Source organism: Diadema antillarum, unplaced genomic scaffold (genome assembly GCF_040938485.1).
Source record: "Diadema antillarum isolate AM-2024a unplaced genomic scaffold, OU_Dant_1.0 seq00000126_RagTag, whole genome shotgun sequence".
In the NCBI taxonomy this organism is placed as follows: Eukaryota; Metazoa; Echinodermata; class Echinoidea; order Diadematoida; family Diadematidae; genus Diadema; species Diadema antillarum.
In genome coordinates this window covers 25850-49257 of record NW_027271205.1, presented here as the reverse complement: position 1 = coordinate 49257, position 23408 = coordinate 25850, and the positions used below count along the sequence as shown (strand labels likewise).

General features: G+C 42.0%; 1 protein-coding gene across 1 annotated transcript in view; it reads left to right on the top strand.

Moving 5' to 3' along the window:
- Positions 1-23408, top strand: part of LOC139727337 (zinc finger SWIM domain-containing protein 5-like) — a 97641-nt gene that overhangs the window by 48407 nt on the left and 25826 nt on the right. Inside the window, exons 3-4 of the mRNA XM_071638294.1 lie at positions 956-1104; positions 3142-3292. Of these exons, the coding sequence (XP_071494395.1) occupies positions 956-1104; positions 3142-3292 (300 nt within the window). The remainder of the gene's footprint in view (positions 1-955; positions 1105-3141; positions 3293-23408) is intronic.

The following is a 23408-nucleotide window of genomic DNA, read 5'->3' as shown; positions in this document are numbered from 1 at the left end:
GCGTCATTATCAGTGGCAAGAAAGTTAGTTATCAACATCTTTCAACATCTGCTAATGACCAGGAAATATTTCACTTCCTAAATGATGCTCAAATCCGCTGCGAGAGAGGGATCAACTTGCCGCTTTGAGCTTTTTGCTCCGTATGACAGCCGTGATCTTAATCTGTGAACTTTGATTCGGCAATCATGAAATGTGAGGCTCTGAAATTGTCATGTTTTGGAGAAAAAAAAAATCAATTTTTTTGCTGTAATCACTTGTCATGTAAATGATGCTCATGAATGCCCTGCAATTATACAATTCCATCAGTTGCTGGTGCAGAAATTTGTCATAGATTCTGACTCTTTGCCTAATGTAATCACTCATTAGAGTGTCATTCCAATATGGTATCGTGAACATTACCCAACACAATGTTCCCCCAATTTTTATGCACCAGAAACAGGTAGAAGAGAATGTGTACAACTATGCTACTTAGCACACACACAACAAAATCATATTACTCAGAGAGGACATTTAAACTGCTTTGACCTGCAGTACATGGAGAAGATATGGAGAAGAACACTATTGATCATTCTCAGAAAATTAGCAGCATGAATGCCTGTTGACAACAAAAACATTGCCTTTTGTTTAATATACGATGTATTCTAATTCATAAATATTTATTTACAGCCCAGGATACCCATGTCATCATCAGTGAAATTCACAATCATTGGTATTCAGGTGGATTGGTAGAAAATGTACTGTTAATTGCATTTATTTCTCTGTAGGAGTAACAACAGTAACTACAGCAAGACAATAAACAACACAAAATGTAGACAATCCTGTTCATAATTTGTAGGCGTATGCGACAGGAAAAGAGTTTTGTCATCACCGCCGTTAGTTCTAAAATGAGTCCGATTCATAATCTTTTCCCCCTGTATGATATCTCCTCCTCCTTCTCCTCCTCCCCGTGTCGTAGGTGCACCGGACCCGACGGCGGGGGCCAGCATCGACGACGACAGCTGCTGGCACTTGGACGAGGAACAGGTCCAGGAACAAGTGAAGCTGTACCTGCAGCAGGGCAGCTACTATGACTCGGGGAAACAACTGAACTCACTATTTGCCAAGGTATGGTATGTAGGATGGTACCCAGCTATTCTCTGCTCCAGGCACTGGGATTTTTTGTTACTGGCTGCCCTTCCATCCCAAGGCAACTACTAGAAATTTAAAGAAATAAATAGATAAAAGAATAGAAGAAAAAGAAGGAAGAAGGTTCTGTTTAGGCATTTTCTTGGAGGCATAATCTCTCTTTTGAGTAAACTTTCATTTTTTTTTTAACTTGAAGGTTGGAATCTTTTTTCCTCTGATTATGTTTCTGCACTAGGACCTTGTTTCATTCATTCATTAATTTTAATTTTATTTCAATATGGTGATAAAAGGAACTTGCTCAGCCAGTGGCTGTCATTCTGCAAGTCCAGGCCTGTACTACATAACAAAAACAAAGCACAATAGATTGAGTATACAGTGCTCTCGAAGATGAGCATGTGTATGTGTGTGTGCAGATATAAGTAGCTTTTCTAATTTTCAGGTAACAAGAAAGACAGGATGAGACAGCTTTGAAATCCTTTCAGGACATTGCATTCAACTTTTTTTTGTTAATGTTTGAAAATATGTGCAACTGAATCAAAACTTACTGTTGCATCTGGTGTGCTTATCTTAGGTATGATTCAAGGGATGTACATTGACTCCTCACCCCCCCCCCCATGTAGAAAAGATAATAACTGTTGCCAAGAAATTAATTTTGTGTGAGGGCATGATGAATGTGTTGTTATCACTAAACCAGAAGAAATGCCGGGCAGTCAGAGAGAGTAGTGTGAAACCTAGAGTAAGCACTTCTTTCTCTTGAACGGTGCCACTCTTGCATGAGTGAGGGTTTTCCTATCTCTGACATGTTATTGTGACAAAACGCCAAAATGTGATGGATTGCTCCGAGATTTACAACCTGTGCGCAGTCTTTTTTTGCAATGCCGTGGCATTAAAAAATCGGTATCACCGAGTCGTTCCACATTTTGTTTTGCCATGTCATCGTCGCTCACATAATTTGTGGGAGCGGTGCGTCTTTTGGCGCCGTTCTCCAGGGAGATCTGCGATTGGGATAGGTTGCAAATATCTTCCCCACCCCCCCCCCCCCCACCACCACCACCCCCAGGGACTTATGGTATGTGTGCATGTGAATATTTACATGTCAGTGTGTGTGTATGTGAAACAAGGTGTGTTTATGTGACATTAACTCCAGTCTTGTTCAGTTTATAACAGCCTAGATGTCCACAGGGAAATGAAGTGACAAGGTCCATATATTGTTGGTTAGGGTCAGGAGTAATCATGTCTAGAAAAGAATGTTTGTTTGCCTTAGATATGCTTGTGACTTCATACTCTCTTGGTTTTACATCTTCGTAAGTCTCGGAGGAATTCATATGTTCAGCAGTGGTTCATGCTGGGGTTGATACTTTAAACCTCCCCTTGTCATAGTGATACCCCAGAGATGGCTTGAATTTTGAAAGGAAAACATGTCAAGACATTGTCACGTTCATCCAGTTGAATCCTGTTATGTTTACTGCTTCAATTCGCATCAACGTCTAATGAAATTGTAATGTTTATCGTGCTGCGATGGAAATATTCCCCATGAACTGAATGTCTTGCGATTCATATGAAAGGGTAGTTTGGGTTTGTTTGTCCTTGCCTTCAGGCTGATATCATGCTATTTCTGCTTCTCACATAGGTCAAAATTTAGTCATCCTTTTCAAATTATTTCTGTTCACGTTGTCATGGAATTTGAAGGGTGTTCAAACAATGTTAACCTTTTTTCATTGCCAGGGACTTTTGATGGGACTACAACACTATGGGGTTTTCCGTGCCAATCAGTACCCAAAGTGTACAAAGGGTTAACAACACGTAATGTAGAAACAATACATAATTGACATGATGTATGGATATAGCAAGTAAATGTAAATGTAAGTCAGTACAGATTCATCAAGATGACTATGATGCGCAACCAAGACAAAAGAAATACAAATTAAGTCTTTAAATCAGGCTACTTCATGTAGGGGGAAACAGCGCGAGCGGATTAGAAATTACATCTGCGATTCTCCACCTCGCCCGACACAGGTACGAGAAATGTTACGGGTTAGGGACTCCAACGGAGCGCGAATGCTGACGCTCATCACGGAGCAGTTCATGGTGGATCCGCGGCTGCAGCTATGGCGACAGCAAGGAACGCCCATGACCGACAAACACAGACAACTCTGGGATCAGCTAGGTAAGCAATACGCCTTCTTCCTTTCAAGTCATTGAACCCTAGTGAAAGTCCCCCTCCCACTCCCCACCCCAGCCTTTCCCCCAAACGAATTAAATAGGTAATTTTAGATCGAGATGAAAACAAAAAATCTACTTCTATTCACAGTAGTTTGTGTGGGACATTTTACAATGTAGTTCAATACATCTATGTGTGCAAAGCTGGCCAAATTGAAACCACTTCAGTATATGGAATACACTGCAATTATTGGAGGAGTGATTTCTCTTATTCTTTATTTTTCAAATTTCTATGAGGTTTTTTTTTTTTGTAATAATTTCTTGACAGTCCTTGAGATGAAGGGGAACCAGTACTTGAATTTCTCAAGAAGTCATATTTCATTACCGAAGGCATCAAATTCAGCTCTTCAAATAGGGAACATTGTTATCCATTGATTGGTTTTATGGCATTAAATTGGTTTTCTTTGTTGTACTCAGGATTCTAGTCACCCAACCCCCTCAGGATTGAGCCTGATCTATTCCATCTGCCAACTGGATGCGAAAGTTGCATTTTTTGGTTCAGATCCATTCCGACAGTGAGCTTTTGCATCCATATAATGTTGTGATTTCAAGTTTTACAAAACTGGTGATTTCAAATGTGAACAAAATACAACTGTATGCACAGTCTGCGTTTTTCCTTCTGCTATTTTATGATACTCAGGAAAGTTGAACTTGTGCTCAGTCGGCCATCTTGATTTGACGGAGTTCCTGTGTAGATGGCAAAATTGAATTATTTAGCAGCTTTTTAGTTCCTGCAGATACCCATCGCACTCAGTGAGGATTTTTTTTGACTACACTCCCCATTCTATTCATGCATCTCTGGATGGCATCCGAGAGTGCAGCTTTGTGTCGCGGATTCAGGCGCTGACCTGATCTAAATCAAGATGTGCTCTTATCTCCCGCAATACGCGACTACTACCGCCGATCAGACAAGGGCTTTGCCGTTCCGTTTTCCCTCTTGAAATGGGTTTTCCTGTTTGTTTTATTTCCATCTTCGCAGTTTTGAAATGCAGATTATCTAAGCTTCGATGCAGGCTGCAGTTAGGAAGGGAGGGGGGTGATGACCTCATAATAGATTTGATGCCTAGATAGTTCATGCTTCTAATACGGGCAGTGCATAGCTCTTCTCCCACAGATATATCTATGGATGGGACTAAGTGTATGCATATTTGTGTGTGTGTGTGTGTGTGTGTGTGTGTGTGTGTGTGTGTGTGTGTGTGTGTGTGTGTGTGTGTGTCTCATCTCTCTCTCTCTCTCCTCTGTCTCTATGAGAGCAGTTATGTTTAGATTTATATATATATATATATATATATATATATATATATATATATATATATATATATATATATATTCATGTATTTGTCTATTTATTTATCTATGTAAATTTCTTACCATTATGATTATTCCATCAGCAAGTGAATGTTAGCCTCCAAGCCAGTCAATTTTCTGTAAGGATAGCAACCAATCACAGCTTTCTGGATAGGGATCCATGTTTGTCTTGGCCACCTTCCCTATGAACAAGTCTACCAGTCTAGTTTGCCACAATGTAATACACATTGGATTTCAGCAATGGTTTAGTTAGTTTGTATGTTACTGCCATGTTTTAATTACAGTATGTTGTGAAGGTTTCAAGTAATCCACATTTTGTTTGTCAGTGCCAGATTTCCATTTTTATTTGTACGAAGCATAGCTTTTTTTTTCTTTGTTATCCCAAGAAACTCGATAACAATTATTTGATGGTTTTATCTTTCATTACACTGGCAAACCCTTCCCTTTATATACAGTGTCTCAAGGACCTATAGACAGATCTATGCTTTGTTTAGGTTAGGTTAGGATACAAGTAGAGTCATGATGGATGTTATCTTGCCGCTCAAGGAAAACAATTATCTGTCTAAACGTTGCTTTATATGTTTTGGAAGGGACTCAAAGGAATTGTTGTGATTGTTTTTTGAACATGCTGGTGTGCTTCTGGTCGAAAAGATGGTGAGTCATGAAATTGGCAGTAGAATTAGGTGAGAAAGTTTGTTGGAGCTGCTGTATGGAGCTGGGAATCAACTTCCAAATTTACACCTTAGGACAGGAAATTATGTCTACTTCACGAGAGCTCCCTCAGCCAAGAATCACAGAACCCTTTGCTGGGATCAAAAAGTTGAGCTCCTGTTTATTATCGGCTAAAAATATTGCCATTACAAAGCTGGATCTAAACCAAGACAACCATTGCCTAAGTTTCCTGATATTTGTTCTTTTTTGGTAATCTGGGCCAGTAGATACTGAAAATTAGAATTCACAATTTTATCCAGTGGACTTGATAATTTGAGGAAGATTAAACAAGCAGATTAGTCACATTTTCATGTAAACCAGATAGAAAATATTTTTTCAGAACAGTGAATATCAATCAGAGTCATCTATGCAAATTAGACAAAGTGATGCTGGATGATGCCTCACAAATATCCCACTGACCTTCATCCACCACTTTATTCATTCCCATTGCTTGAAATGAAATTAAGAGGAATGAGTTGTATCCTTCATATCAGATGTTTGCAGAGTTGTGATAGCTGAGTAATGATGACTCTAAAAGGGAAGGGAATTGTACAGTTGCTGAATTTTTGACCAAAACACTTGACTTTTATAACATTTTTATGTACCAACCATTGGAAGACCTCATTGTGATACAATGACAACATTACTTCATCTAACTTGTATGTGGGGGTTGCAACCACCACAACTCTTTTTTAAAATCATGTGAACGTTTGAATTTCATAATTGTCTTTCCCTATGTCCAGTTGTAATGAGGTATATGAACTGCTGTTTTTGCTTGATATACTCTATTCATCAACTCATAACCAATCTGTAGGTGGCTTTTCGATCTCTGTTGCGAATAAGTAAGATGCGTTGCAGGATCCAGTATACTTGTATCTGAAAGTAAGCTGGTAGATTGCACTTAATGTAAAAGTGGAAATTTTCGGGGTGTGGATTTTTAAATGCATTTTGCTCGACCAGAAACTTGCATGAAAATACAGGCACATGAATATTTTTTTCTTGTCATGTACCACTCTATTATGTCTTGATTCCATGGAATTAAGAACACATAAACTTCATCCTACTTGGCAGATATTGAAAAATTACTTGTGCGAAAATATCCACTTTTATGGCATATGTTTTGAAGGATGCTAAAAAATATGGCTCTCTCTGTTATACTTGGATTGAATATAGGGGGCTTCATTCTGGAGACAGTAAGGCTCAACAACAGACTGTCATTATCATTTTCTCTGTTGTTTTGGCTCTAAAAACATAAACTGGGAAATTTCTGCCCAGTAAACAATGGTAGTGGCTTTAGCAGTGTGTGTGGGGATGGCAAGACAACCACATAGTCCCTTGATTGAGACAGTCCCAAGAGGAAAAAGAATGTATGACTCCAGCTGCTGTTTGTCGTGGATGTATGTCACTTGCAAGAAAAGATTGATGCACGCTCATCAAGAAATGAAACTTGCACATTCTGTTCCTGATTCAAATTTCAAGCCTTGGTAATCTTCAAGGTGTTTCTGGGTGCTGCTTAATCCATTGGTGTGTAGGCAGAGCAAAGTCTTGTAATTACTCAGGAGGGGAGGGGGGAGGGAGAATAGTTGTTGAATCTGTGCTGATTTCCTTGACACCCCATCCCCCCGTTGCTCCTTCAGATCCCGTCCGCAGGAATTGATCTGTGATTCAGGAAAAGTGACAACAGCGCAAAGTGCTTTCACCCGATTTCAGATTCAGGTTTGGCTCCAAGAAAGTTGATTAAGACTTAATTAGCGGGGACTAATGAGAACTGATGGCCCACGGTGTAATCAGCGATTCATCGAGCTCCGGCGCTAGCTCCTTGGTCTCGTGTTTGCCGTGGGAGTGCTCTGAATTGGAATTTCTCTCCGTTTTATCACTTATGTAGGGGAAAGGAAAATTTGTGAATCACTTCTCCTGTTCTTTGGGGGGGGGGGGGAGGGAGGAGGTAGTTGCTTGAATGAGGTAAGGTGGCAGATGAAGTGAAGAGTAGGTGTAGTTAGGGCATGTGTAGGTCCATGGTTAGAGGTTAATATGAGTAGATGAGGAAAGGGTATACAGATACAAAAAAGATAGTGATATATATACATCTATCTGTACCATATGTACTGTATATACTGTATATAAAAGATTAGATGGTGGTTAGATAAAGGCATATGGTTTGATATGCTCAGAGTATTACTAGTACATCTTGAGCGAGGAGAGAGAGGAACAAGAATCCCGGAGCGAAAGCGAGAGCCAGCAATCACGTTACCCGCTGTTATCTGCGGAAGAGAATGTGGAAATGGCTCTCGGTGAGTTCATCGTGGACGGACAAATTGCAGCGGATTAGGGCTATTCAAAACAGATACAGTGAGAGTGAGCGAGAAAGAGAGGAAGAGATATATATATTGAGAGAGAGAGGGAGATATATATATATTGAGATATATATATATATATATATATATATATATATATATATATATTGAGAGAGAGAGGGAGAGATAAAGGAAGAGAGAGATAGGATAGAGAGGGATCAGATGTGATGCATATCGCAATCTTATTGTCTTGGTGGATGGAAGTGACAGCAAGGACCCTGCGTGTTTCTCTTGGCAGCGTCTGGCTTCCCGAGTATGGTTTGTGTTTGCAGCGGGAGATAAGTTCAGGCTGCTCCCAGCACCGAAAAGGCAATGTATGGGGGCCCCTCACCATGTGTGCTCGCAGGGCCTGTTGCATTTGTTTGTACTGGGTGCGTGCTTTCCATTTGCGCCTCGTCAGCCCCCCCTGGTCAATTAGGCACCAGAAAGTCATATGCAAACCATGATGATAAGCAGAAAGGGCTGAGGGATGGAAATGAATTTTCGCTGGCATCGTGTCGTTTTAGCCAAGTTTTTAGTAGGGCAGAGGCCCCCTTCTACTGTTTGGACACTAACCCAGAAACAACTGTGATACGTTGTATCATGTAATCCCTGACAAATAAATGTGAACCATGGCATGGCAACCATGTTCATGGGTGATTGTCCTCTTTTGCAATCCTTCTTTTAATGAGCCCCATACAAGTTTCAGCCTAGATACCATCAGGCAGCAGAGAAGCACATGCCAAATCTTGCATCAACCTAACCCCTAGTTTGGCAGTGAAAGTTAGTACTGTTCTCCAAATTTCCCATCCTTCATTTATTTTTTGCCTCTTCGAGTGATAGCATTGCAGGATGTTTATGCTTTACTGCTTTTTGATGAATTTTCACTCTGTACTTCTAGAAGCATTTGTTAATTGCATTTAGAATCTTACAGGAGTTGACAGAAATTGTTTTTGATATGTAATACAGCCATTTTTGTAAATTATTTGCTTTATGAACTTGCAAAATGAGGAAGTGATGGAAGCTGTGTATAAAGCTATGTTGAAAAGGACCCTTTACCATGTGGGTTATATGAGGCATGCATAATTATTCTGACTTATGCAACACATAACAATTTGCTGAGAAAGTCTACATAACTATAGTAGTTCGGAGATAGAGATAATACTCCATGTTTTTCGTGATAATCAAATAGAGTTCATACTGCACACTGGCACAGTCTTGTCAACATATTGTAATGGAAATTCAATAGCACCATTGCTATTTAAGCTTTTTACATTTATATTCGTTAGAGAGAATTAGTTCTATTTTTGAGAACCCCTTCCCTTCCACGTTCGTGATCTTTTTGTGAAATAGAATTAAGATTTTGAAAAATCCGATGGAAATTCAAGTTGGCTAATGCCTATATTTTTCATGTTTTGCAAATACGGTTAGAGGGTGAATGTTCCGTGGTGTTGGAAGCGGCGAAGCGTGACACCTCAGTACGCATTTTGGCACAGGGCGCCCTCCCCCAGCGGGAAGTACTGGAGCAGCCGTGACAGGAGGGAGGGCCTTCGGTGTATAGCTGGTGAAACCCGTGACACATGTGCACACGTGGGCTGGGAGAGGGTAGAGATTCTCTCCGGCGGAGCCACGGTTTCAGCGAAGGAAGTTGGTCATTGCGTGACGCGATAGCTGGGTGTATTTTCGTCTGACAGGAGCTTTGCCGGCCAGCTTTTCCCCCCTTATACTCCTAGAGTTCTAAGCGAGCTGGCTATAAAACACAAGCCAAGCCAGAGCTGCTGCATAGTCCTATACAATCTTGACTCAAAATCTGACACGGAGACCACGAGTCATCGCGGTACCGTAAGCCAATTTGTCCCCACAATTTTCTCCTGGCTCACTTTGAGTTTTTTGATTCAGAAAACTGGCATGTGAAAAGGGAGGAAAGGGGGGGGGGGAGGGAGAAGAGTACCGCGGGAGATCACCCAATCAACCAGCAGTTTCCTGGCATGGCATCGCCTCTGTGGCGGTGATAGCCGCCTTGAAATCGGGCATGTGTCACGCAAAGACACCCCTCCTCCTACTCCGATGCCCCCCTTTTTCCAAACACGCTCCCCCTTCGCTCTATCCCATGTATGTGATCCACAGTCATGTCTGATTTGAAGATGAGTTTGTCCGTTATGCTGACCTTTACCGCCCGCCTTTTCCCTGTCAAAAAATTAGAGTGGACAGTCTTGTCTTGGTGCGGACTGGCCGACCGTGGGGCACCATAATGGAATTAAGGGATAAATGGACTGTTTTTCCAGAAATATCTGCAGGACAGTGCCTTAAATTTCAACCCACAGTTTACTATTCCCTCTGCATCTCCACTTCAACTTGCAGGCAGCCTAATAATGTGTATTCGAGACATTAGGGGAGACTGAACCTAGCTTTAAGTAGTAACAAAATAGAATAATGCCCCTGGTGACACTTCCTGGCAGAGGCAGAAGAAAAAAACCAACAACCTACAGACTCTGAAACAAAGATGATCATGGTGGATTCAAATTTTCCGGCAGACAATGAAGAATGCACACCTACAGAGTTTATTTAATTGATGATGGACACAATAACAAAACACAAGAATAACATGTATACATGCATGCTTATCATGATGGGAGTTACTATACCATTGCTATACAGTGCAAGAAATATAATCTATAGAATACTTCAACTATGCTGAGGAATGCTGTTTAAAAAATTGTGAAATAATTTCTGCACAGAATTTCATAGAATTTCAAGTATAAACGCTCATTAAAAACAACACAAATATTGAGCTTAGTCACTTTCCATTCCCTAGATTTTTTAGCAGATGTCATGTTTTCACCCACATTTGTTACATACAGCACTTCTTATGCAATTTGTGTGGAAATGTATGAAGAAATCAAAAGCTCTGCTACACTTTTCGGAAAGGACAATTTTCGCTGGCTTTTCGTAGGATTTGCTGAAACTAAACACGGGTTCCTGCTACAGGACTTTTCATGGAGACTCTGTCGTAACCGCTCTGGAGTTGTTACGTTTCCAAGGATGTCAGCTATTAGGTTACTGTCGGCAAGTGGTAGATTTACACATGTTATGCACACGGGCCTGCCATGAATCGATAACTTAAGTTTCCCCGGCTTAGTGAGAGAATACCGAAGTCTTCGCTGTGTGCACAGGGCAGTCAGACACAAGTTAAAACTATCCAGAAATAGTTGTGATTCTCTTAACATTAGATTTAAGGCAGTGAAAGAGAAGAGGGTGAGGGAGACTTTGGGTCATTTGTACAAAAGCACACCATGTGCAGAGCTCACTTTCATTCACTGTTTTTCCACAAGGTGAGGCCTCTTTGTCCCCATAATTGAACAGGAAATGTGGGATGCATATCTAGTTTGCTGTAATGTGAGCTGAATCATAAATGACTCCGTGTTTGATGACATAGTGATACGACCGAAGTCATACACGGAGGGCAAATCGCAGGAAAGGGAACTGCTCTGGGTTGTGTCACCCAGAGAGGGAGCCCCGCCATAATTCCCGCCTGACAGATGCTTCCAGTCAGTCCGCGGCTGCCTGATTCCGAGAATATGGGTGTCGCGGACAAACGTGGCAAGCAACATTGTCGATCGGCAGCGGGCTCAGCTGTTGTGGAAGTGGTAACAGGGGCTGGCTCCGCGGCATTGTCACTGGCGGAGAGGCAGAACGCAGGCGTCACTGTGTGCATGTGTCGTCAGCGCCCCCCGATTTCCCCCTCTGCCGGCTTCGGATGAGGTGGCACGCCCCCTGGTAAGAATGAGCAGCTGCTAAAGAACATTTCCTCCGTGTCTTTGTGGCGCTTCAAGCCACAACGCCATGCACAAATGAGACATCTTTTAATTCGGCACAGCACGTTGTCTTTCATCGGGCGCTTTCGGGGATTACTCTGAGTTGATGCAAATTACAGAGCTGGGGCAAATGGAAATGGAAACGAAAGTGACAGGAATTAGTGATTGTGGAGCAGGAAAGGGAACATAAATCTAGAATGGTTTCCAGGAAGAGAAATAAATGGTCGGTCCCAGCATCCACAGAGCGTGTTAGCATTCACAGCCTTCTTCCTTCCTCTCCTTTCCCCGCTTCCTTATCACGTTATCAGCACCACTCAAAGATGATTTCGGACTGTTCTACTCCAATCACAGTTGACTGATTAATCATGCCTCGGCCTCTTGTTTGCCGCCTTAACCCCCTGTTCCCCTTCCCCGTACTGCTCCCATGCGTTCTCCCGACTCTCCCTGCAAGGCCAACTACTCTATCCTGTAGGAATCAAGTTAATTAACCACCTTGTTTTTAGGGGGATATTGTGCGAGAGAAGAAGAGGAGGCACAGACGGCCCTCTCCCTCGCCCCTCTGCACATCCTGCCCCTCCCCTTCCCATCCTCTCGCCACCTCATTTTCACCTCCCATTTTGAGGCTAATGATGCTGCCCAAATATGGCCCAGCTGTGACTCCCGGTTGTCCCCACTCAATCTCTGACGAGGGAACTGTCAGGGTCCTGAGTTCATGTGCCGTGTATAATATATCGAGTCCCCTTGTGTTTACCAGGGGGGAACTTTGTAAGTTGGGCGTCAGAATCAAGTGATGCACAACTTTAAGGATGATGTCATTGGCCGGATTTGGTATTTAAGCTGGGATTTCTCCAGCTGACCCTCTGGTGCTCCTGTGCTTTAAGAAACAGGGTCCTGACGACTCATGCCAGGTGCCACAAGATGCTCCTCCAGACTGCTTGCCCCTATCCTGCTTCAACCTGCCGACCCCCTTCTACCTGTATGCATGCTCAGTCAGTATATAATGTTATATTGTACCCCCTTTCTGTAAGTTTGGCAGTCTCCTTGTATGTATCAAGGTGCTTGGCAAATCAGAAAGGATAGTCTCTTCACAGCCTGGTGCATTTGATTTGATTAGACTGTGTAAAGGTCAAATATACATAGTGTATATCCTCAGCCCCCAAGACTGGGAACGAGGCTACATATTGATACAGTCGTACTAGCAGGTGTACTTAATGGATTTGACACTCGCATATGGAGTGGTGTGTGTACGAATCTATGGTATTTGTGCATAAATGCACAGACGTGTCCTGCATCAACAAGATCCATGAATACAAATATATGTGCATGTGTGAATCCATGTCAGTGCAAGGCCTTTCAAAAGTGAGCACGTATATATTTTGAAAGCTCACAATCAAATTTAGGAAAATCTAATGTCGATATAGAGCCCACAGTTGGGTTATTATTATCATTATCACTTTTTGTTGTTATAGAATATCATTGTCAAATGGCTACAGACCATAGGGAACATGTCAGGAACAAAAATGCATTTTGAAATAGACACAGGGAAATATTTTCTATATGAAAAAAAAAAATGCAAAACTTTAAGATTAATCAAGAAAACCACTTTCTTGCACACCATTTAAAACAGGTGTATGACAGATGCTTTAGGATAGATGACATGACAAAAGGAGGGGGAGATATATTTCCAAGCTAGTGAATTTGAGTGTGGTCTAATTGACATCCTGTTGTATAATTTCCCACCACACTCAACAGGATTATCATTTCTTTCTGTTTGCCTACTTGCCTCTCTGTCTCTGCAAAGTTTCACAGATCTGTTGAATTTCATGCCATTATATTCACTTTGAAGGGGAGGGGGCAAATAGTGTCATAGACCGTGATTCTTAAATTGAAACGCTCCGGTAACATTGACGTGGGAGTCGCGGCGAACGAATGTTGAATGTTATGCCGCATCATGGCAGCAGGCAGCCGGTGGTGCCACGAGGCTATACCCAGTGGACGATGCTCCGGAGTGAAGCCAGATGGTTTTGGGGAGGAAGAACATGAATGTGGCACGCTCTTTGTCTGTCTGACAGTTGATGACTTCATCTACCTTGTCTGTGCGCCGCACCAACACCGGGAATCAAACCCACATGTCGTCGGATCGTCATGTACAGTTCAGCAGGAAGAGTTTGTGATAGGGGAATGGTGTGTGGGGGGAAAGGGGGGGGGGAGGAGAGAATGGGAGAGGGAGGAGTGGGGAAGAGTAGGATTAGGTAGCAGCGAAAGGGTGAGAGAATTCTGTATACAATGTAAACCTGAGATGGGAAATCTGGCAGTTTTCGGTTTTTTGTTTTTTGATTTATAAAGTTCAACACTAAGGAAGCCATTATTTACCTACAGTGTAGTTTATACTGCAGGCGGGTTTCAGAGTCTCCTTGAGAAGGTTTGAAAGTCCGCTTGGAAAAGCGGTCTCCTGTCTGTTTAAACTGCTCGCGCTGGTTTTGCCCAAGCAGGCCCGACTGGCTCCATTCCCATGGTAACCAAATTGCCCTCCAATACATGGCGTGGGCTTTTGAATTCTTACAAAACTACAAATGTGATTGAGCTTGAAAGTGTGCAAGTGAAGTTGCATTTATCAGTGGTGGTTGGTCACGACAATGGGTTGTTTGTGTTAGCTGGCGATGACATTCAGTGAATACTTTCCTGGTCAGCAAAATGGCAGCTTTTCGAACCCCTTAGCATTTATAATGCAGCCGAGGCTCTGAAGCACCCCCTGTTTATGACATGACCTGAAACGTTTCAGACTTCAACATCTGCCAGAAACGTCTGAAACGTTTGAAACGCCTGAAACGTCTGAAACGTCTGAAACGTCTGAAACGTCTGAACTCCAGAAATCAGACTTCAACATCTGCCAGACATGGAGAACAAGCTGGGAAGACACCCAACAACCTGCCCAACTCGTTGTCACGCCCAATACATCTGTCCCCCCAGGAGCAAACCTCCCAAGGAGTGAGTGGGTGTCTCTAAATTGGATTCGAACGGGAGTTGGACGTTTCAATGCAGCCATGCATCGTTGGGGGCTACGCCCGTCAGCAGCTTGCCAGTGTGGTGCACCAGAACAGACTGCTCAACACATCACGAGTGAGTGCCCTGATCTCCGCCCTCCTGACAGCATGGACCTAAAGCACCCTACTCCAGAGACTGTAACTTGGCTACAACAATTGAGGGACATTATTTAGCTGCTGCTGCCTCATAAGCAAGAAGAAGAAGACATGACCTGATCAGACCTAATCAGATCTCCTTTTCTGAATTCTCTCTGATTGTATAATGAGCCGAGAAGGCTGCTCGAAGCTGCAATAGGAGGCTTCAGAACCTCCTTTTGTGCGTAGTGTAAACGGGGTATAGGAGCATATGATCACGCAACCGTGGGACCGATGGCGCTAAGACAAATCTAGAGAACTAGGGAATGAAGATGACTTGCCTTGCCTACGGGCACAACAGCTGCTTCCAGGGGACTCAAACCAGGGACCTCACGATTGGGAGGCCATAGTCTTACCCACTGAGCCTCAGTGGCTCCTCAGGATAAATGCAGGGTGCTTCAAACCTACTGGCCCACTTCCCTGGTTGCTGTAGGGGGCAAGCATGTACCTCCTTAGGGCAAATTATGTGAATGGACTCTCGCCTTTGAAAAATGTGGGGCCTTTGCAGAACGCCCATATGGCAAGCGGTGAAATATCCTCTGATATGATGCCCTTTACTGCTTTTATTCTGATTAAACAGTCATGTTCCGAATCACTGCATGATACACCTGCATCGCTTTGCCATGATATCCCATATCATATTGGTTGTTGTCCTTTCCTTGAAATTTGGTGCATTTGTTTGTGAGTTGCTTGCCTGCCTGCAAGTTTAAGGTATATAGGAAAAATTTTTTCCTGATAAATCAGTTGCACACTAATTAAGGGAAATTGAAATTATGCTTGGCACCCTGTGACTGCTGTGAAGTTCAAGCAAAATTGAGTAATATGTCTCTTTCTGAAGTGATTTGAAAAGAAACATCGCATATTACTATCATGCTTTCAAATAAGGGATAGGTAAGAAAATCCACCCTTATGACTTATTAATATGATGATGATCCACAGCACTTATATGGCGCCATATATCTGTCACAGAAACATTCAAAGGCGCAGACTCCTCCAAGACAGTTAGCAATTAAATGTCTGGTGAAAAATGTGAGTCTTGAGTGAGGCTTTGAAGTGATCCAGTTTGTCAATTTCACGGAGGAAAGATGGGAGGGAGTTCCATAGGCGAGGAGCAATAGAGGAAAACGCCCGGTCTCCGTATCCCTTGAGATGTGTGATGGGCACCTGGAGAGTGAGGCCAGATGAACGAAGGCCAGGGCGAGACTGCCGTCGCTCAATTAGGGAAGACAGGTATCCTGGGGCCAGACCATGAATGGCCTTAAAAGTGAGAAGTAAAATATGTGTCCATCCCATGTACTTCAAGCCAAGTAGGTGAATTAGAGTGCATCATTATTTTCTACAATATCAATTTGATAGTGTTGATCAAGGTGATGTCTTACAGGTAGTGGTATTGCCAGTTGCCTAAACTATGACCAGGTTTTAAACATTTCATATCTTCTCTGCTGGGTAGCCATGCAGTTGACTGCAGATTTTGCATCTTCAGTATGTGATGCTTGAGCCTTTTTATCACACTGTTGTGTATTTGATGAGACTGCATAGATTACACTGAGCGAAAGTAGAGCTTAATCTTAGGAACATACAGGTGTGCCTTTTTGACATGGCTAAGCCCCAACCTGCTCCTTCTTCTTTTCTCATCTGTTGGACTTATGAGTTTACGCTGGATAACGAGCCGTTGTGTGTCATTTCTTGATTGAGTCAGCACTTATTGTACCTGTGTAAATCTATTTAGCTGCACTAATTACATAATGTAACCCCATCCATCTATGTCCATTATGCAATTAACCAGGATTGGTTTTGTGCTCTCTCTCTCTGACATGCACTCACTGAAGAAGGTGATGATTATGATGATGATGATAATGAACTGACGTTGAGTGCTGACACATTTTCCCATATGCAGGGACTAAGGCTGCTGCTTGTTCCTGCACAAGGAGGCAGATAGACAACCACATTGGGTACTAATGTGGTACATGTGATACATTTTGATAGTTGAGCTCAGAAACAAGCTGTCTGTACACTCATGTTATAAGGTTCCAGAATCCAGAGAGGTGAAGGGGGGGGGGGGGGGGGGGGGGAGGGGCAAAAAGTCATAGATTTATTTTAAACAAGTTGACAAATACCATGTAACTTTGACTAGGATAATTCAGTGGCTTTTAAAGTTGACTCACATAGGAGAAATATACATTTTATAATACCTGTCCAAAGGAGGGTTATATCGTAATAAGTGGAAGGTCAAAGTCACTTGAATTCATTTAGTATAATTGATTATGTAATCAAATTTGTTAGCCTTGTCTGTAGAAAGATATTTAGTTTTCTTCCCTTGATATTTTGTATTTCTGATTATTATAGAGAACTGCAGTGTTTTTTTTAAACTTGTGCTATTTCATAATACAGCCTCAAATCATCTGTAATAAACGACATCCTATAATTAATCTGGGGATCATTTTGTTTTTAATGAAATCTAGCTGCTCATTAAGCGCACTGTATCATGAGAAGGAATGTTCAGCTTTTGCTGAGGTGACATCAAGATCATGATTCACTTTGCATTTGAATCAAGTATTTGATACTTCCTTCATGATATGCAGTTTGAGCAAAGACATTCGTGCACAACCAGAAAAAGAAAGAAAAAGAAAAAGTGCCTTCCATTCTAGCCAGCATTGGATAATTAGCCCGAAAAAGGGTAGATTCAAATTCATCCAAATTCAATTGGGCAATTTGTCAATCAGTTGCAATAAAGGGTAGATTTTAAATCAATTTAGTGTGTACACCTGATGATGCCACTTGATGGGAGTACAAAGTTGAAAATTTTCAGCACCCAACTCATATAAGGCACTGGGAATCCGTTGGCACCTATATGTCGTTAAGATGAATTACATCAACTCAAAATGATATTCTTTGCGATAAAAGTCAATTCTTGAAAGAGACTGGTTCTTTGTCTCAATAGATTGAAGACACTACTTATGTTGTATCAGTAATAGACTTGCTGAATGGAATGCATGTTGAATGCAGACAGAGTGTTCAAGGGAGTGGGATTAACATAACAACATAGATTTGTGAATGTGGGACACTCAGAGTGTCGTATACCTCCTTTCTTCTTCTTTTACTTACAAATCAAGCTGTCATGATTATCAAGTTTTGGTGGTTTTCTAGGAATTTTGTTGACAAAGACTCTGTTACTCTCTGGAAATTTAGGAGGAAAATGTCCGTGGGAGTATCAAACTGTGACTTTAAAGTGCTTTGCTGACCTTAACATGAGTGTAGGATTGAAAAATGTTTTATTTCAATTATCAGTTGGTAAGAGGGATATGATCTTTCATTTGACACACGTGTGCTCATTTGAATCTACTGTAGGATCTTTTTTTCTATTCTTTTGAAGATGTGAGAGTTTTGAAAAAAAAATAGAATAGATTGAGTTTCATATAATTGCACTTTGCACACTAAACAGGCTGGATATCTGGCTACCATTGACAGTCAAAATGTTAAATTCATGGCAAGAGCACTCTTTACATTGCTTTAGAAAATATAATATCAGCATAACGTAGAATATAGTAGGTTTATATACAAAGCAGAATTTCAATACAAAATGCTGTACCATAAAGCCTACTCCAGTTCCTTTTCAACCTGCCAAACACAGTGCTGAAAAACCCCAGGCACATGCTAATAATATGCTTGGAAAAGTGTGATGATAGTCCAATCCACTCTTGTCCTGGAATGAAATACTGCTGCCCACTTTGTATACTAATATTTGTATACTATGGAATGGAAGGAAAAGAAGAGCAAAAGGCTGTCCTACCAAGACTACACTCGTACATCCCGGCTTTTGGCCTTGTCTACCCTTATCTTACCCGACAACCGCGCGCCGCTTGATTAGAGTCGCAGGCCCTCAACCGGCTCCCGGCTCTCAGCGGCTGGCTAGAATTACGCTTCGCCAGGGCTGAGGATACAAGCAGCCGGCCCAGATACCATTACCGACGAGAGCGAGACATCCCCACAGGAAAGACGCTATCATGGCAGCCGTACCTGCCTCTGCATGCGAAAGCCGCCGTGCGTTGTGTTGTAACGTCAGCGGCTGCCCCCCTTTGCAGCGGGCATGCAAATTAGTATGTATGTCCATTTGTGAGTTCTCTCTTCCTCTTCGTTTGATGGAGTGTGTTGTAGTGGCCACTTGGGATGCTTCATGTCCGTGTTATACATAAATTCATATTTTCGCCCTCCATGCTCCGGGCATGAGACGCCCAGCTGATGATCCCACTCGTTGCCAATTTGAGGATGACAGACATGTACCGATACCTTGATGCCTTTTCACTCAAGTCACAGTCAGGAAATTCTATCCACACTGATTATTATTTGTTGTGACAAAGGGGTGTATTATAATCAAAGAAAATAATAATTCTCAGTGCTTGAAGGGAAAGCTCTTGATCAAATGGCTCGATGTTACGAAATGCATTTTATTTGATTTCTTATCTAATGCATGGATTGACAGAAATGGGGGCTGCCTTCATTCCAACAAGACCATTACCCATTGCTGCATTTTTTTCCCATTGTTGAGATATTGAGAAATGCCTCTTTTCCACAACATGCAAATTTGAGATAAGTTGATGTCCAAATTGCATTCATTTACAAGGAAATATCCTTGCAGCAAAGAATGTGAAGGACCTGTCAAAATTTTGTGCAAATTTTTTGGCTGCCACGGTAACCGGGCACTTGAAGATGTCGCTGTTTATCATCTTACACCCGACCAGCCTCATTCGATTTGCGGGGAGGAATGGGGGGAAAAATATTATGTCGCATGTAACGCGGCATGAATTATGGATGGTGTGTAGGTTGTGAGCTCATTTACAAGTGATGAGATTGAGCCTGGGACGTTTCCGTGGTAGCAGCGTTTCTTTCTGCGGACAGGGTCGCCACTATATGTACATTTCCACTCCATGCAGCCGACAAAATGTTCACAAATGTTGAAGTTAGCAATGCCTTGCCTCTCTTTGAGCAGAGAAGGTGTCCCATCTTGTCACTAAGGGGTCATATTTATTTCAAGTAGAAAGGAAGGGGGAAAAAAAGATTTCCATGAATTCCCGTGACAGCAGTTGAGTGCTGAGATAAACCGAAATTTTGATTAGAAGAACGACACAAGATCGCCGAGTCTCTCCCGAGAAGGATCAGCTTCCTTTGCTCATTTGAATAATCATTTTGCCGCCCCAATCTGAACAGCTCTGGAATTTAAGTGAGTCTCCTTATTTTTCATGGCAGTTTGGCTGTAGTTCATGAAAAAAAAAAAACAGAGGAGGGAAGAAATTCACAACCCAGTGGATCCAATCTTCCATTCTCCAACAAGTAGCATGCATGCCAGCTCTAAATATTCACCAGTCACATGTGAAACGGATGCGATGTTTGTGCATGCATTAAAGCAGCTCAGCCAGTGTGCCTCATCAGTGAAACTCTATGCTGCAACCAAATGCATTACTCTTACCCACTCCACCACTTCAGAACGAGACAAGGTGGGGGGGGGGGATGGGGGCTGGCTGTGATTGCTGTCGCCGCGGAAACACGTCCCACCACGATAGGACTCTTTGAGGAAAATGTTAGCTCAGGCCGTGCAAACTCCTCCTGTCGTGCAACCACGGTCGACACATTTACAAATAGATGAAAGCGCCTGCCAAGCCGAGCCGAGGTACTTCATTATGGCAGCAAGCAGATAGAGATTTACTGGCCGCTTCAATCAGCATGCGTAAGTAATGCCGCCTCTGTCGTTGCGGGTCGACCGTCTGATGTAGAGGGCAGCACCACCCTCCTATCTCAAGGATGAGGGCAGTCTTGTGTCGGGCAGATGGATACGTCCCGTCTTATCACAATTACACATTTCTGGAAAGGTGCTCTCCTTGTGTGTTGTATGAGGGGAGACTGATGGTCACATCTCAGGGAGCTGCAAGAAGGCCGTATCTATATTAAGATAGTGCTGAGGCGATGGTCATATTCACTGCAGTACTGCAGTGTTTAATCAGATTGGTTTTGCTTAAATCTGTAACTGGAGTGTGGAAGTGCTTATCAAATTTTAGGTCTCTTTCCTGGAAATTTGAAAAGCTACAGATGCCTGAGGTTCCATGTCCTTAGTTCATGGTATATCCAGCGAACTCACTGCCACCACTCTTTAACCCATTGATGACGGGCTGATTTTGCTACAACATGCATTTCCCATAGACACTTGGCTGAGTATACTCGGGACTCGTCCTCAATGGGTTAATGAACAGCAGGCTCCGAGTCATGCATGCACACAGCAAGCAACTGCCATATTTGTCAGGCATGCATTTGTATCAGACTGCCACTCATTGTGTACACTATACTGACTAGAACAAGAGAAGGGAGTATTGCTATGACTGAAAGCAAATACAAATGAGTTCCATTTGTGCTTGAGAGTAAGACTAAGAGAGGGAAAGGAGGAAACAGAGACTCCACTCCAGTCTCTTACATGTAATTAATGACAAACACTGAAAGCTGCCTCTCTATGTCCGAATTGATGTACATTGTACAATTTGATGAAATGGCTGTGCGTGCAAGACTAATCCAGATTCCTCATCAGTAACCAAACGTTGATTGCCATTGATTAGCAGTGCGAGATGCCCATCTACCTAATGAGAGCAGGGAGGTGGGAAGAGATGAGAGTGACCGGCCATACATTTCGAGGAGGAAGGGCTATATAACCTTTGTCCCTCATCCCGGTATCCCATGGCGATGACCTTCCTCTGTCAGCTCTGGGCGTTGAGACAAGCTCTGGATGTTGAGGCAAGCCTCCTCCACCCTTAATGCGGGATTCGCATCTTTCTTCTCTCAGCAAATTCAAATGACATCCACGGGGCTGTAGGCAGTTAGAGCAGTAGGCAGCCAGGAGTCAAGTATAAAAATTACAAACAACACTGCAGTATGTGCTATTACAGATTTTATTATGTTTTTTTTTTTTAGCAATTGTAACCCTCTGTACAAATAAAGATTGCAACTATCATAGCAAATATTCACCCCTTTGAATATTAATCATATCTTTCTGCCGTGATTTTGTAGCATTGATCAATAGAATGCTACTTATAGTGTACACACGTTATAGCCCTTTCTTTATACTGCTTTACATACTGGTCATCATACATGCAGGAAACATTCCATATTTGCCAAATATTTCTTTGGTGTCCAACAGAAATAGAATCTTTTAACCAGACAATGGAAGGATGGTCCATGCACTGTCAACATTTATTTGATATTCTATAACTTGTATTAATTGTTTATTTATTGGTGTTATTGTCCTTAATAAACAATCAGATATTTAGTTCAATACCATCAACATATTTTAGAACACACACACACAAATGAGCTACACAGCAATTTGGACTTCAACAAGGAGGTCAGTTGAAATCAAACTTAACTTCTTTATGTTTTTGCTTTAAGTAGTCTAAAATGGAACAATTGATTTGGGTGAGGCTTCAAAGCCATAAAGTTTTAAATCTGAATACATGTTGAAAAGAATGGTCAGAACCACAAGTTGTAGTTTATTATAAAAACATATCTTATGAGGGAGAAATACATCACTATCTTTGTTTTATGAACATGATGAAATATTCAAATGACACTTCAAATCATTTGTGTCTTCGGTGAGAGCAAGGTTTTCAGAGCAATAAAAGAAAAATCAAGGGGAATAGAAAAAATGTGAGTAAATGTTCATGTTGGCAGACATCTTTACCACTTGAGCTCAAGCTTGTCTAACGCTTGTCTGACATCAGATGTCCTCTTCAGACAATATCGAGGATGGAAATTGCGGGAGAGGACCAGTAACCTTTTAGGACAATTGTGTGCCATGTGTGGCGCAGGAACATATTCCAGCACATCACCACAAATACTGTATTACAGCATATCACCACAAATACTGTATTACAGCATTCACCAAAGAAGTTCTTAGCAAATGCCATCGTCTAACCTAATTTCAGTTTGGGAATAGGTGCATCTGGCCATGAAACTCGGACAAGGGTTATTGCTCTTAAGTTGGCACATTCCAAATTACATTCAAGCGGAGATGCTGTTCAGAAATCTTCCATGGCGAATACCATGAGAACCGGTGAGCTATACACCCACCTGTTCAGTCTGACAAACACTTACAACAGGAGCAAACAATGTGTACCATTAATTTTTGGTGCCAAAGTTCAGCAGGTCAGCCAAGGTAATATGTACCTGAGACGATTCAGCTCCAACTGTATCGGTGTCCCAGACAACATCTCACTGTGTGTTCTCCAGATGACAAAATGTAGCACTGCAGAATCCAAGATCCATATCGATATCAGTGGAATCATTAAATGCAAATGTACATGATACAAATACGTATGTAGTAAGTGAAGTAAAATGACTCGCAATGCATGATGTTAGGGTCTGTTAGGAAAATACATGCGCAAAAAGATGTTATGGTTTCATATTGTGGCTGATCTAGAGGTTATGTCAAATTTGATTGTCGGAATGTTAAGCTCTCACGTCAGAAAAGCAAGTTTGTTCCTTTTTTTTTAATGTCATGCTAGTCAGGGTATGCAATGACAGCAGTTACAAGCAAACATGTTGATATTCAAGAATTGTTTTCATTGCTTTCGGTCGGGCAAGTACATCATATACTGGCTACACCTTCTGTTATGATACCATTATCTGACTGCTCATGAACTTTCAACAACAAAAACAAGAGCAAGAACCACAGCAAGAAA